The 14,267-nt window shown below is 34.2% G+C and overlaps 1 protein-coding gene and 1 long non-coding RNA gene across 2 annotated transcripts; one reads left to right on the top strand and one right to left on the bottom strand.

The window, feature by feature from the left end:
* Nucleotides 1-1,676: 1,676 nt before the first annotated feature.
* LOC117128364 lies at nucleotides 1,677-5,083 on the top strand. Its single transcript, XR_004451669.1, has 2 exons — nucleotides 1,677-2,975; nucleotides 3,240-5,083. It is a non-coding gene; the product is annotated as an uncharacterized LOC117128364 (long non-coding RNA).
* Nucleotides 5,084-8,536: 3,453 nt separating this feature from the next.
* LOC103839353 (dihydrolipoyllysine-residue acetyltransferase component 4 of pyruvate dehydrogenase complex, chloroplastic) lies at nucleotides 8,537-10,771 on the bottom strand. The gene is made up of 6 exons (XM_009115859.3): nucleotides 9,755-10,771; nucleotides 9,494-9,685; nucleotides 9,303-9,390; nucleotides 9,147-9,217; nucleotides 8,980-9,063; nucleotides 8,537-8,874 (listed from the first exon to the last, which is right to left on the bottom strand). Exons 1-6 carry the CDS (start codon nucleotides 10,652-10,654, stop codon nucleotides 8,770-8,772), a joined length of 1,440 nt encoding a protein of 479 aa, XP_009114107.1. The 5' UTR covers nucleotides 10,655-10,771; the 3' UTR covers nucleotides 8,537-8,769.
* Nucleotides 10,772-14,267: the final 3,496 nt, after the last annotated feature.

Genomic DNA, 14,267 nt, shown 5'->3' with positions numbered 1-14,267 from the left:
TTTCTCTCTTCCTCTAGGATTTCTCTGATAGGGAAGTAAGATGCTTTCTTGCAGAGCTCAAAGATGTCTGATCCGGTGTAGCCTCCGCATAGACGAGCTAAGTGATCGTAGTCAATATCGGGCTCCACCCTCTCTCCCTTCAGCGTCACTTTCAATATCTCAGCTCCTCCTTACGTTCTGGCATTCCAATCTCAAAGGCTTGAGGAAGACGCCTCAATATTGGTTCATCAAGCTCTGATGGTCTGTTTGTTGCAGCAAGTACCATCACCCTCGCATTTGCTACAAAGCAACCATTATACTCATTTAAAAACTACTATCTCCAAGTAGAGCATGCTATAGACTGCACTAGAGTGAGCTGAAAGGTGAAGGATTCAACTTACGATCAGTAGAAAACCCATCCCATAAAGCCTAAACTTAGTTTTCATGTTTGCCATGGCTTCGTGATCTGTGACTTTTGTACGTGTAACTTTTGTTTCATGCATCTTTTTTCTTCACTTATAAATCAGTGAGTTGTATTTATCAACAATCTCATGAAACCCAGATTTATAAGGGGTTATAATTCGTTAATATTCAGTTTTCACTATCGGAAATTATCTCTTCCTTAATATGCAGTTTTCACTATCGGAAAATCTCTTTCCTAGCCGGAACCATTCAGATCAATCTTAATATGACTTCAAAACCAGATTTAAGTTTTCAAATACTCAATGTTTTCACTCTCAACGTTTCATTATCAAATCAGTTTCTCTTAGATCGACCTCTTTAAATGAGATACCTCTTTAAATGAGATATCTAAGAGAACCTTGTTTGATTTTTCGATAAGAGAAAGCACAAAATCGAATCAAACAAAAAATACAGAAATTAGAGAACAAACAAATACAGAAATTAGAGACATACAAGTTGTGAATCACGTATAGGAGTCGACATCTTGGAGATTTTGAATCGATTTCGTCGCCGTAAGTCTATGGTGAGAGAGAGATCGACGGTGAGAGAGACACGCCGGAACTAGACGGTGAGAGAGACGACGGTGACTCGACGGTGAGAGAGAGACGCGGGGACTCGAGGAGAGAGAGAGAGAAACCAATGGTGGAGAAGAAGATAAGGTAAGGGTATTATTGTCTTTTGTTCATTAATGAAAGTGATATTTCCGAAAATGTCCTTAGACTGATGGTAAAGTTGAAAAGTGGTATCCAACAAAGTGTAAAAGTAAAATTTCCCCTTTCTTTTAGTAACATTTCATTACTAATTACAAAATTAGTTGAAAATATTTATATTAAATTTATGACAATTAAGATCTTATTATAATCTTTTTCAAGAAATTTGTTAGAATTTTAAATTTTTTTTTTAAAAAATAAAAGATATAAAAAATATTATGATTAAAGTAGTTAAAAATATTATATATATTAGCATTAGTGATATACATTTAATAGAAAATTTAAATGATGGTCCAAATAAAAATATCACTCATCAAAAAATCATGATTTTTATTTTATTAGAAAAATAATTTGAAAAAATTAAAATAGAAATAAATATTTATTTCTAACAAAATCTTTAAAAACTATTAGTAAATGTATTTTTGAAATTAATTAATTTTATTTTATTTAAATTTTTGTTTATAAACCAAAACTATATTCAATTTTAGTTTCTAATTATATTTTATGATAATTTAAATTAAAACTAACTAATTTTCAAAAGTAAATTTAAAAAGATTCTAAGAAGATTTTAAAAAGATTTTGTTAGAACATTTTAAATATATTCATTTGTATTTCAAATAAAAAGATAAAGATATTAAAAGATATAATAATGAACTTATGTAAAATAAGATATTTTCTAGGAAGGGGAAATTTTACTTTTACACTTTGTTTGGTACCATTATTCAATTTTACCACCAATCAAAGGACATTTTCATAAATACCACATTCATTAATGTGTAAAAGACTAGACTAACCCTTACCTTATCCTCAACATATCTTCCTCTTTCTCGCTCGCCGAGATCCATCGTCTCCATCAAGCTTCGCCGTCGAGATTTCATCAAGTTTCGTCGTCGTCTTCATCGAACCTCTCCGTCGTCGTCTTCATCAAACCTTTCCGTCGTCATCTTCATCAAGCTTTGCCGCCGTCGGCTTCATCGAGCCTTGCCGCTGTCGTATTCATCGAGTTCTGCTGTCGTCATCTTCATCAAGCTTTAGTGTGTTGTTTCTGGTTTCTTAATGGATTGCTATGTGATCAAGCATGTGATAGAGAATATCCAGAGCCACTTTTTCATGACTATCATGTTAAACTATCAGATTTTCAATCATACACACGTTTGAATTGATGATGAGTTTCAGTCTTTCAATCACACAAACACACATTTAGACGACACTTCTTATTTGTTTAGTATTATCTAATCATATATAGATTCCTTAAAGTTTGGATATTTAATTGATGTGTTCGTTAATCCAATCAAATGTGTATATTTTCTTTGATTTTCTAGTTAATTTTTGCATGTTGGATAAGTTTGAGCTAGTTTTGTCTGCCAGATTCATGATTTTGAATAAAAGTTTATACATTTTTCTGATTTATGTTGATCTATGATGCTTTTGATTTGATTAGTATATGTTCTAGCTTGGTCTGTCAAGGTTTGATTCTCTAGACAGTTGATTTGATTTAGAGTATAATCAATAGATCACTTTTTATTGTGTGATTTTATATTGTTCGTCTGTTATGAAACTAATTTGATTTGTTAATACAGTGTGTTTTTAGATTCAAGAAGCAAGGGAAAAAGAGAGTGGTGATGGTGTTAGTTCCTAGGAGAACTACAATAAAACATGAATTATTGAGAAAGATGCTCTCAGATTCTTATAAATCTGGGTTTTATGATATTGTGCTAATACACTAAAATAATTTATAAGCTTTTATAAAGTAGTATTTGAATAACATATATATAAAGGTTTATAAAACCTAAAAGAATATCTTCACTTAGACAATTTATAAGGGTTTATACAAAGATGCTCTAAGATTCTTATAAATCTGGGTTTTATGATATTGTGCTAATACATTAAAAAAAATTATAAGCTTTTATAAAGTAGTATTTGAATAACATATATATATATATATAAATGTTTATAAAACATAAAAGAATATCTTCACTTAGACAATTTATAAGCTTTTATAAAGTAGTATTTGAATAACACACACACACATATATATAAATGTTTATAAAACATAAAATAATATCTTCACTTAGACAATTTATAAAGGGTTATAAAGGTAAAATAAATCAGTTAGAAGAACTCTAAATCATTTAAAAAGTTTATAACCATTTAGAAAGTCTAATAAAAGAATTTATAAGGGTTTGTAGCATATTTTATAAGGGGTTTTAAGGATATATAAATAATTTATAAGGGTTTATAAAACATTCATAAAGTTTATAAAAACAATTTATAAATTCTATACACCATTTATAAATAATTTATAAGGGTTTATAAAAAAATCATAAATTTTATAAAAACAATTTATAAAGCTTATACACCAATTTATGAGGGGTTTTTAAGGGTTTTTAAATGGTTTATGAATCAGTTTATAACACTTTTAAAACTAAAATTAGTTTATAAATAATAATAATTCAACTTAAAACCCCGAAAATTACCTTATAAACCCTAAATCTGTTTATAAAATAATAAATCAGTTTATAAACTCTTATAAATCAATTTATAAAATGTTATAAATGTATATAAACTAGTATTTCCTTTGTAAAAATTTAAAAGGTATTGTGTATCATTCATAAACTCTTATAAAAATGTACCCATCAATAAGAGTTTATAATTATTTATAAGTCTTTATAAATTGGTTAAAAATAAATAATACTTTTATTTATATACGTAATAGTAAGAGTTTATAACAATTTTTACAACGAATTTATAAGAGTTTATAAATCATAGAGAGTTAAAAATCATTTTATAAAGTTTCATAGATCAATTTAAGAGTATGAAAATAAGTTATAAATATTTATAAAAGCTTAAATATAAATACATGATATATGATGTAACCAATTATTGCACCATGAAGGATTGATTACAACATGATCACTTAAAAAATCTAACAAGTCGTTTAATATGGCGTTGAATATTCCATTCTCCTATTCTATGATCATCATATGATTATCAGGTAATCAACACATGAATACATTTTTATATTAAAAATAATCTCTAGATATAACGAAATTAATATTTTTACCAGTCCAGAAGGGTGAGGCACCACATAAGATGATATACAATATGACACCAATACTTCAAATAACAGCTTCTGAATTCCTTTTCAAAGCCTCTAGTGCTATGTAATAAGCATCGATCACCCACTATATCCTTGAACACATCTCCTGGCTTGTAGAAATCGGAGAGACCAAAGTCAATGGTTCTGAGAGGAGAGTTCTCATCTTCGTTCAGCAACAGAAAGTTCTCAGGCTTCAAATCCCTGTCCCTGTGAATAGCCCCATGTCATGACAAGTAAGCACAATCTGAACAATGTTTCTCAACAAAAAAACAGCTGCTCTCTCCGAGTAACTTCATGTAGCAATATCCTATTGAACAACTCTCCACCTGTGGAAAACCCCATGACCAAATGCACATAATGCTTATCCTCATAAGCTTTTTTAAGCTCCACAATGTAAACAATTTGTTTCTTCATGCTTCTATAAAAGCCCTAAAGTCCCTAAATCATTCATAAGAATCTATAACCATTTAGAAAGGTTTATAAAACAATTTATAAGAGTTTGTAAAATAATTTATAAGGGTTTACAAGAATATGTAAATAATCAATAAGAGTTTATAAATCTTTTGTAAAGTTTATAAAAACAGTTTATAAAGTTTGTAATTCATTTATAAAATTTGTAAATCATTTATAAATGTTTATAAATTATTTGTAAGAGTATATAAACCATTTATAAAGGCTTATAAAGAAGTTTAAAAAGTCTATAAACCGTTTATAAAATGTTTATAAAAGAAATCAGTTAGAAGGTCTTTAAATCATTTATAAGAGTCTATAACCATTTAGAACGGCTTATAAATTATAAGAAAATTTATAAGGTTTGTAAAATAATTTATAAGATTTATAAAGGTATGTAAATAATTTATAAAGGTTTATAAAACATTTATAAAGTTCATAAAAGTATATGTGCCCATGAATACAAGCCAAGACATAGATCACCTTTGGCGGCCTGTCCAAAACATTCTTAACAGTTCAAATAACCTTTTCACAAATACACATACAGAATTGGACAATCTTGGTCCTAGTCCACCACGTACCTGAGCAATCATCCAAACAGTAAGGGGAAGCTTGTCGTGACCTTGATACTTAGGATCCTCTCTCAAAGTCGGTAATACACTAGTCAACGCCTCAGGTTTACAACGCAAAAAGATGGCTAATGCAACAAACATTCCCACCTACACATGAAGATGATGAAGGAGTAAAACGAATTAAACCATTAAATCACATCAACAAGCGAATTTGAGATAGATCACCTGAGATTTGGAGGCGTCACCACCCCCTAAGATGGATCAAAATAAGATGCACAGGTGCCAAATGAATGTACTTTATAGTTTACAAACACTAACTAGAGGCTGAAATTTAAACCCGTTCATCTATTAACTTATTAAAAACTACATCTTTGATCTCATCAACAACTGTATAACAACTACAAGTTTAAACTTTACTATGTTCTCTTCCCAGCTTCCTCAACGCCTTAGCTCCAAACTCAATCCCATGAACTAAGCTCTTATTCATGGGAAGCTTTTTTCCAATGGTTGGACTCTCCATTCCCAAAGGAGACCTCCCTCTCTCTGACAACACCTATGGCTTCACGTGCTGTTGCTTCTTAACCCCATCAGCAAACTTTGCAAAAGAAGTAGGCAGAAAGTAACAGCTCGTAGGTGAATTAGGGATTGACTTTGTCTACCACAGAGAATAGGCAGAGGGGAAGAGGATTCGACTCTGTCTATATGTATAAACTGACCTTGATGAAGCTTATCACTGAGAATCAAATCATCGTGCTCGTCAGGGAGAGAGACGGAAGTGGCGTGTGAGGAGTCAGAGACTTTGAGATAAAAGCCTTGGTTTGGGAAAAGCTCACCTCCTGCTAGAGCAGGGACGATGCTAATGACTTGTAAGAGAGAGGACATGTGTTCTCCGGCGATTTTGACGTCGGTGTTCATGTGCTTGAGGAGAACGCCAGGGACTAGAATCGCCATCACCGACGGATCCGATCGTCGTCCTTTACCGGAGCTCGCCGGATTCTCGCCTCACATATCCAGATTGTCGTCCTTTGCCGGAGCTCGTCGGAGCTCGCATCGAGGAAGAAGATATATATGAGTTTTTTTATCGATAGTAATTGATTAGTTTATGTTTAATTAATTAGGGGACATAGTGGTCATTTTTCTATTAAAATTTTAATGGTAAATTTGAAAAGTGTAAAGTTGAAAAGTGGTATTAGGAAAGTGGTATTAGTGGCAATTTCCCTTCTAGGAATGGTCCAAACTAAAAAAATCACACATAAAAAGAAGTCATGACTTCTGTTTTAATATATTAGATGAAGAGAATATTAGTTTATTTTTTGCTGTGATTTTTAAATAAATGTTAATTCTCGAATGTTTAATGATACTCTAGAAGATCCAATTAGTATTGCCACAAAAATAATATGTTCTAACAAATATTTTGGAAATCAACGTAAAAACTAACTGAAAATAAATTATGTTTTATAAATATAAAACTTCAATATAAAACTTTAAGGATCGTATTTATCAAAAAAAAAATAATATAAATATATATATATATATATTCAGAAAATTAGTTTGGCATCTTGGTTAACTATGACAAAATATAAAGAGCATTTTAACTAAAATATCAAAACTTCCAATATTATCTTCTAACACAAAAATTAAAATCAAGTAAAATAATAAAATTAAAATATTAAGAAAGAAAATTTTAAATCTAAAATAATATAAATACAAATTTATATATAATTTCAGTAATAAATAAAATAATAATTTATTAGTGTCATATTAGTAAAAAAATTGTTTAATATCATTTTCTTTATTTTCTTCGAATAACATATTACAGCCTTCTTCAAAGTCTAAAGAATCATAAATTTTGTATATTATTCAATTTTTTGTAATATTAAAAATGTATGAAAATTGAATAGTTTAGTTAAAATATTTTTTAAATATTATCAAATTTTGTTGGGTTCTTACCGAGTTAACCGTGTCCAATCACGAGTTAATGTCGGGTTTTTAGATTCTTACTAGGTTTTATCATGTTTTTAGTTATGAACTTCTTTAACAAATAACGAGCCGGATTACAAGTAGCTGTTTTCAAAAACTAATAATTACAACTTAGATAGTAAAGGTTAGGATTTTTAACGTTAAAACCTTTCAACTAAGTTTGTTTTTGGTAAAAACCTCTAAACTAAGAATTTAACGAAAAAAACACTCAAACTAACTTTATTTAATGAATTAAATTCTAACAGGTAATAATTACCATTATTACAGGTAAATTTTAGTTTAGGGGTTTCTACATTAAGTAAACATAATTAAGGGGTTCCAACCTTAAAAAATGAAAAATTGAAAATTTATAATATTATCTAAAAATTAGTAACTCCAAATTTCAATATTAGCATTTTTAAAATGTTTTTGTAAATATATGAGTTTTATGTGTTTTTAACATCAAGATTATATATATAAATTAAAAATGTAAAACCTAGAAAATATAATAAAAATTATTTAAAGATTTACCTGTAATGAAATTACTAAAAGATTAAAAGTGTAAAATACAAGAAAATCTTAAAAATGTAGAAAACAAGAAAATATAATAAAAATGTAATAATAAATCTTTAGATAATTTTTATATATTTTATGTGTTTTTAAATTTTAAATTTATACATATATAATGTTGATGTTAAAAAAGACATTAAACTCATATTTACAAAAAAACAATTAAAAATGCTAATTTAAAAACTTTAAGTTACTAATTTTTAGATAATATTATAAAATTTTGAATTTTTTATTTTTAAAGGTAAAACTCCTCAACTATAATTACTTAATGTAGAAACTCCTAAACTAAAAATTTACCGGTAGTAATGATAATTATGACCTGTTAGGGTTTAATTCATTAAATAAAATTAGTTTGGTGTTTTTTTTGTTAAATACTTAGTTTGAGAGTTTTTACCCAAAACAAATTTAGTTGAAGGGTTTTAACGTTAAAAATCCTAAAAGTTAACAGTTAGTTGTGAAGTTTGAGACAAAGACAATGGATTTACACCACTATCCTCCATCAAAAATAAACAATGCATATGCATATAATTATCGCTATGCAAATTTACAATTACACCGATTATTGCAAAAGAATCATACTAAATTATGATTTTAAACAGGCATTAATACAAAGAGATAAATTCAGAAACAAACTAGAGAAATTTATTTGACAAAATATTGAATCCCACGCGAAGCGCGGACCTTCTCTAGTAATATATAAATGATGATTTTAGAATAATGTTAATAAATTTCAGTGATGATAGATAATGGGCGGCGTCTACTGAAATGATTACTCCGGGAAAACCATTTCAAAGCTGAAATTATTTGTGTAAAACCCAAAATGATTACTCCGGGAAAACCAAGACACAACACAGGTCCAAAACTACAGATACAAGTGAACCAATCTGCAAAAGAAAGAACAGTGTAACAATCAAAACACTTCTTCTTTTTGTTTACTTGAGAAAAAAAAACGGCTCATTGACTTCTACTACAAGGTCAAGCTATCTGGATTCTCAACGATCTTTGCAAAGGTTTGAAGGAAAGCAGCCAAATCAGCTCCGTAGACAATACGATGATCTGCTGTCACATTCACCTGGCAACACACAACAAAAGCCAAAGCTTATTTCTATTCACCAAACCCATGAGGCAGATTCTTGACAATCTTAATAAAAACCAACAAAGTCAAATTCAGGCTTACCAGCATTTTGTTTTTCACACTGAAGAACCCATCCTTATCAGCAACTACAGTTGGTTTCGAAGCTCCAACCGCCATTATAGCACCCTAGAGAATCGAGTTATAAACAAAGATAAGTAGGCTGAGTTGTAATCCCTGATCTTGTTGAGACTCATTGAAATTTCATATACCTGTCCTGGAGGAAGAATAGCATCAAATCTATCCACTCCAAACATACCGAGATTCGATAAAGTGAAAGTTCCTGCATTGAATACACATGCATCCTTAGCTCAGCACATTCACGCTTCTCATTAAAGCATATGAACAGCTACTATTTAAGAAAGTACCAGAGTTGTATTCATGAGGTTGCAATTGCTTGTTTCTAGCTTTCCCCACCAGCTCTTTCCATTTTTGAGATAACAAGTACAAATCCAACTAAAAACAACCAACATGACTCACACAATAAGTAAGCGTGGACTAAAACCGTGTTCAATCACAAAGCTACCTACTTTCTACATCTCTCCACTGCATTGATTACCTTATCAGCATCTTGTAGAACAGGCGTAATCAACCCGCCATTGATGGCAACAGCAACCGCAACGTTAATGTTACTATTGTAACTAAAACTCTTGCCATCTTTGCAGCTAGCGTTCACCACAGGATGCTGAGCAAGAGCCATCCCTGCAGCTTTAGCCAATAAAGCAGTCATTGTCACACCCTTTGGCTTCACCTGAAAAATAAAAAAAAGAGATTAGCATTTGCTGATACGAGTATTAGAACAATGTGTATGCGTTTTCACCTTCTCGTAGAGTGCGTCGAGTGCATCAGTGTTCACTGGGTAACCAACACGGAACGTTGGAACGGAGAGACTCTCAATCATGTTTTTGGATACTGCTGATTGCATTGCTGTGAAGGGGACGATGCTGGCGTCAGGCAATAGAGGAGGCGAGCTAGTGGTGGTAGCTTTCGCTGTTGGTGTTGGTGCAGCTGCAGGAGGAGGAGGAGGAGGCGGTGGTGTCACGGTGGGAGCTATTCCAGCCGCCGCCTCCACATCGGAAGCCGTGATCCTACCGAATGGTCCAGTTCCTGCAACGGATCCGATATCCACTTTGTGCTGCTTCGCGAGCTTCTTAGCATGCGGCGTCGCTACGGTTTTCCTCGGACCATCTGACGCCGCTGCCGCCGGAGAAGGCTGAGCGATCGCCGGAGCGGGGGATGAAGTAGCTGGAGGAGGAGATGGAACAACGGCGGAGGAGGAAGGTTTCGAGGCGGCTTTGTTCTTAGCTTCTTCGATTTCAGCCTCAGTCTCCGCCAGCAATCCGATTGCAGCGCCTACCGGAGCTGTTTCTCCTTCTCCGACGACGATCGCGGCGAGATAACCGTCGTAGAAGGTTTCCACGTCCATATCGGCCTTATCGGACTCAACAACGACGACACTCTCTCCTTTAGCGAGTTTCTCGCCTTCGGTTTTGATCCAGGAGACGATTTTGCCTTCCGTCATGGTGGAGGATAGCGCCGGCATGAAAATCTCGCGAATCTTGGATCGGACCGTCATTACTCTGCGGTGAGAAGACGGAGAGCGGAAAACGACGCGGCGGAGGGAAGGGATGGGAGCAGGGGAGACGGAGGAAGCGAATGAAATGGTGGACTTGGGATTGGATAGCGAAGCTGTTGATAAAAACGAAGAAGACGCCGCCATTGTTGCTATTCGATGAATGACAGTGAGAGATCTGAGAGGTTTAAAGGAGTGAAGTTGACGGAGAAGACGAGGTCGAAGTTCGTTAAGCGCCTTAGAGCATGAGCATTGGTGAACCCCCTTTGCGGTTCACCAACATTTTTTAATATTTTTTCGTGGATCCATGAACAGTTATGAACTCGGATATACTGTTTTCTGCATTAGTGAACCCGAAAAAGAAGTTCATAGAAATAAAATAATAATATTAATTTTTTTTAAAAAAAAATTTAAAATATTAAAAAAAAATGAATAAATTGTTAAAACATATTATTAAAATTATGAAAACATTTTATTCAATACATTAAAAGTACATTACATAAATTGAGAAATTTTTCTAACATACATAACTTATTTATTCATCTTCATCACCAAACATTTGCCAAATATTTTCCACTAAATCAGCTTTCAAACGATGATGCTTGTCGCCATCTCGAACTTCTCTCCGCATGGCTAACATATCAGGGGTGACATTAACACTATCTCTGCTTCTCGCCTGCGAACTTCTGCTAGACTGTCCTGTCTCAAACTCAGATGTATCAATTGGAGCGTATCCGTCTCGTTCGTCCTCTACTATCATATTGTGCAATATGACACAAGCTATCATTACTGTTCCTATCCTTTCCTTGTCCCATTATAGAGCTGGGTTCCTAACAATTGCAAACCTCGATTGCAATACTCCAAAAGCCCGTTCGACATCTTTTCTGGCGGATTCTTGCATTTCTGCAAATTTCTGTGCTTTACGACCTTGAGAAAGTGGGATGGATTGGATAAATGTTGCCCATGGAGGATAAATACCGTCGGTAAGATAGTAGGTCATACGATAAGTGTGGTTGTTGACCTTGAACTTCACTTTAGGGGCTCGACCATGTAAGATGTCATCAAAAACTGGAGACCGATCAAGAACATTGATATCGTTTAGGGTACCTGGTAAGCCGAAAAAAGCGTGCCAAATCCAAAGATCTTGTGATGCCACGGCGTCCTGCAACAGAGACCTGCAACCATCCACGCATCCTCCTCCTTGAACCCGTGACCTACAAAGCACAACAGTTACAATATCAATATACATCAAGGAAAAGATTTAAACACAAACATCATACACTGCATTTCCTAGCAACCTACTATAAATTTCAAAAAATAAATAACCACTCACCAACTTAAAGCAATTCAGATATGAGTTTGTTTTTTAGAGCAAGCTCTTGATCTGTAAGTGTATCAGCGTTTTTTCCTAGCAACCTATCAAGTATTTTCTGTTTGGATAACATATTCTTGGCTGCTAGAATGGTTTCGATCTGATCAAACGCTGCTTCATTGCCATGCTTCTTGAGTTTTGCTGCTTTGCTAGCCTTGACTCCGGGAGGTCTAACATCTTCCTCGCCACCCACCTCATCCGCAGTTTCCTTCCTTTTCTCCTTTGCACCATTTGATGTCAGACTGTGTGATCTCCATTTTTGATCAAACCGAAGCTCCCTCCAACAATGTTCAAGACTGAACTTGGCTTTGTAGTCATTAAAAAAGATGTCATGAGCCACCTTCATGACATCATTCTCATTCTGTCCACTCGCCTGCTCCTTCAGAGCAGCTTCATGACATCCCACGAACTTACACACCTGCTCATTAACCCTTCCCCACCTCTGCTTACATTGACTCCACTCCCTAGGAATGGAGCCAACGAGCAGAGGGCTAGCATTCACGTACTCCTCTATTCTCTTCCAAAATGCTCCTAGCTTCTGCTCATTACTGGTTATTGGATCCTTGCTGGTGTTCAACCAAGCACTGATCAACACCAAATCTTCTTTGATTGTCCACTTCCTCCTTTCCGGAGGTTTAGGAACCTCAGAAGATCCTATTTCTATTGGCTGAGTGGTCTGGGAAGTAAGCAGGTTAACAAAGTCGAGAGAGTTTAAGGGAAAAGGATCCATTTTGGTTGAGTATTGAAGTTTTTAAGTTTTCGTTTGTGTTTTCAGATGTCGATTAGCTAGGTTTTTAAACTACTTTTGGGTTTGAAAGTATAAAGAAGTAAACACCTTCTAACCACCAAAAATTGATTACACTTAACTTAACTACACAACTACTTCACACAGACCATTCAATAAACATCAAATCAGGATTTCAAATTAATTATTTAATTTTTAACATCATTCATTACGCAACAACTACTTCAGTTCTGGTTCAGTTCAAGTTTAAATTCTACTACTACTCTAACATACTCTAGTTCAAGTTCAAATTCATTACGCAACAACTCTAGTTATAGTGTGGTTACCTTTGTGTTTTCAGTCGAAGCAGCATTTCTCCAAGTGATCCACCTGCACAGTCAGGTTATAAACCTTCCCAGTGAGCCTATCAACCTCCACAGTGAGGGCTTTTACCTCTGCCTGTACAAGGAAATGACAATGAGATGGTGTTAGTCACTGTATAAAATATCAGAAAAAAATTACAAAACAAAACTCAAAAGTGGGAAGTCAGATTACCTCCAGACTCTTAATCTTATTATTCACTTCCGGCACCCACTTGATCACCGCCTCCACCTCCTCCACACGACTTGTGAGCCGTTCGATATGCTCCTGCACACCAATGACCCAAGGCTGACGATAATGAAAACCATCAGCCTTGGTAACAACACATAAACTATATCAGATTGTTAATTAACAGACAAAAACAGAAGACATAATTTAAAAGACAAGAACCCGTTTTTTACCTCGTAGTTTATGCAGGTGAAGAAACGCTTGCCGGGGAGAGTGTCGTATTCCTCCTTCCCACGAACCTCGTGAATTATACTCCCACCACAGGGACACCTCGTCGGAATCCCGTGTTCTGAATCACACACGTATGAAAGCATATCGATGTGCTCCTTTCTTCTCTTTGTGTCTCTTATCTCTGCTTCGGGATCCATCTGTATCAGAAAAACAAATAATTAGAACAGAAGCAACCGAGAAACAAAAAAAAAAAATTTGAAAGACTAACTAAAAACCCCCAAATCCAATTCAAATCCACGAAGAACGAACAGTAAAAGAAATCCGTATGTTGATTTAAACGAAGAAATTAAAACTCCCTTTTAGATTTCGAACCCTTACACGAAACCCCCAAATCGAAATAAAATACACGATAAACGAACCCTAAAAGGAAACCGTATGTCGATTTTAACCAAGAAATCGAAACCCCCTTCTCGATTTCCAACCCTAAGACGAAACCTCCAAATCGACTTCCTTAACCTAGAAACCTCTCGAGATCAAATCGAAGCTATCTCGTCCTCGGAGTGATTGAGACTCACCTGAGAGCGTTTACGAGTGACTCCGACGACGAATTGATCGAGAAAATCTCCGGCTCTGGACTCGGACACGAAATCGCCTCAGAGACGGAGAAACCCTAGATTTCGAAGAAAGAAGGGAAAATGGAATCTTTCACGCGAAACCCTTTTTTTTCTCACTCAACACGCGAGATCGCGTAGCCACTCCCTCTGCGCCGCGTGGCATGACCCCGTATCATACGGGCTCACTCGGAAGAGCCGGTTCACGGGTTGAAACCCATTTATTCATTTTTTTTAATCGAAAAGGCCTATGATACCGAGCCCATGACTCTC

The sequence above is a fragment of the Brassica rapa genome, chromosome A09, assembly GCF_000309985.2.
Source record: "Brassica rapa cultivar Chiifu-401-42 chromosome A09, CAAS_Brap_v3.01, whole genome shotgun sequence".
Classification (NCBI taxonomy): Eukaryota; Viridiplantae; Streptophyta; class Magnoliopsida; order Brassicales; family Brassicaceae; genus Brassica; species Brassica rapa.
Note: the sequence above shows the minus strand (reverse complement) of the source record. Positions and strands in the feature narration are given on the sequence as shown.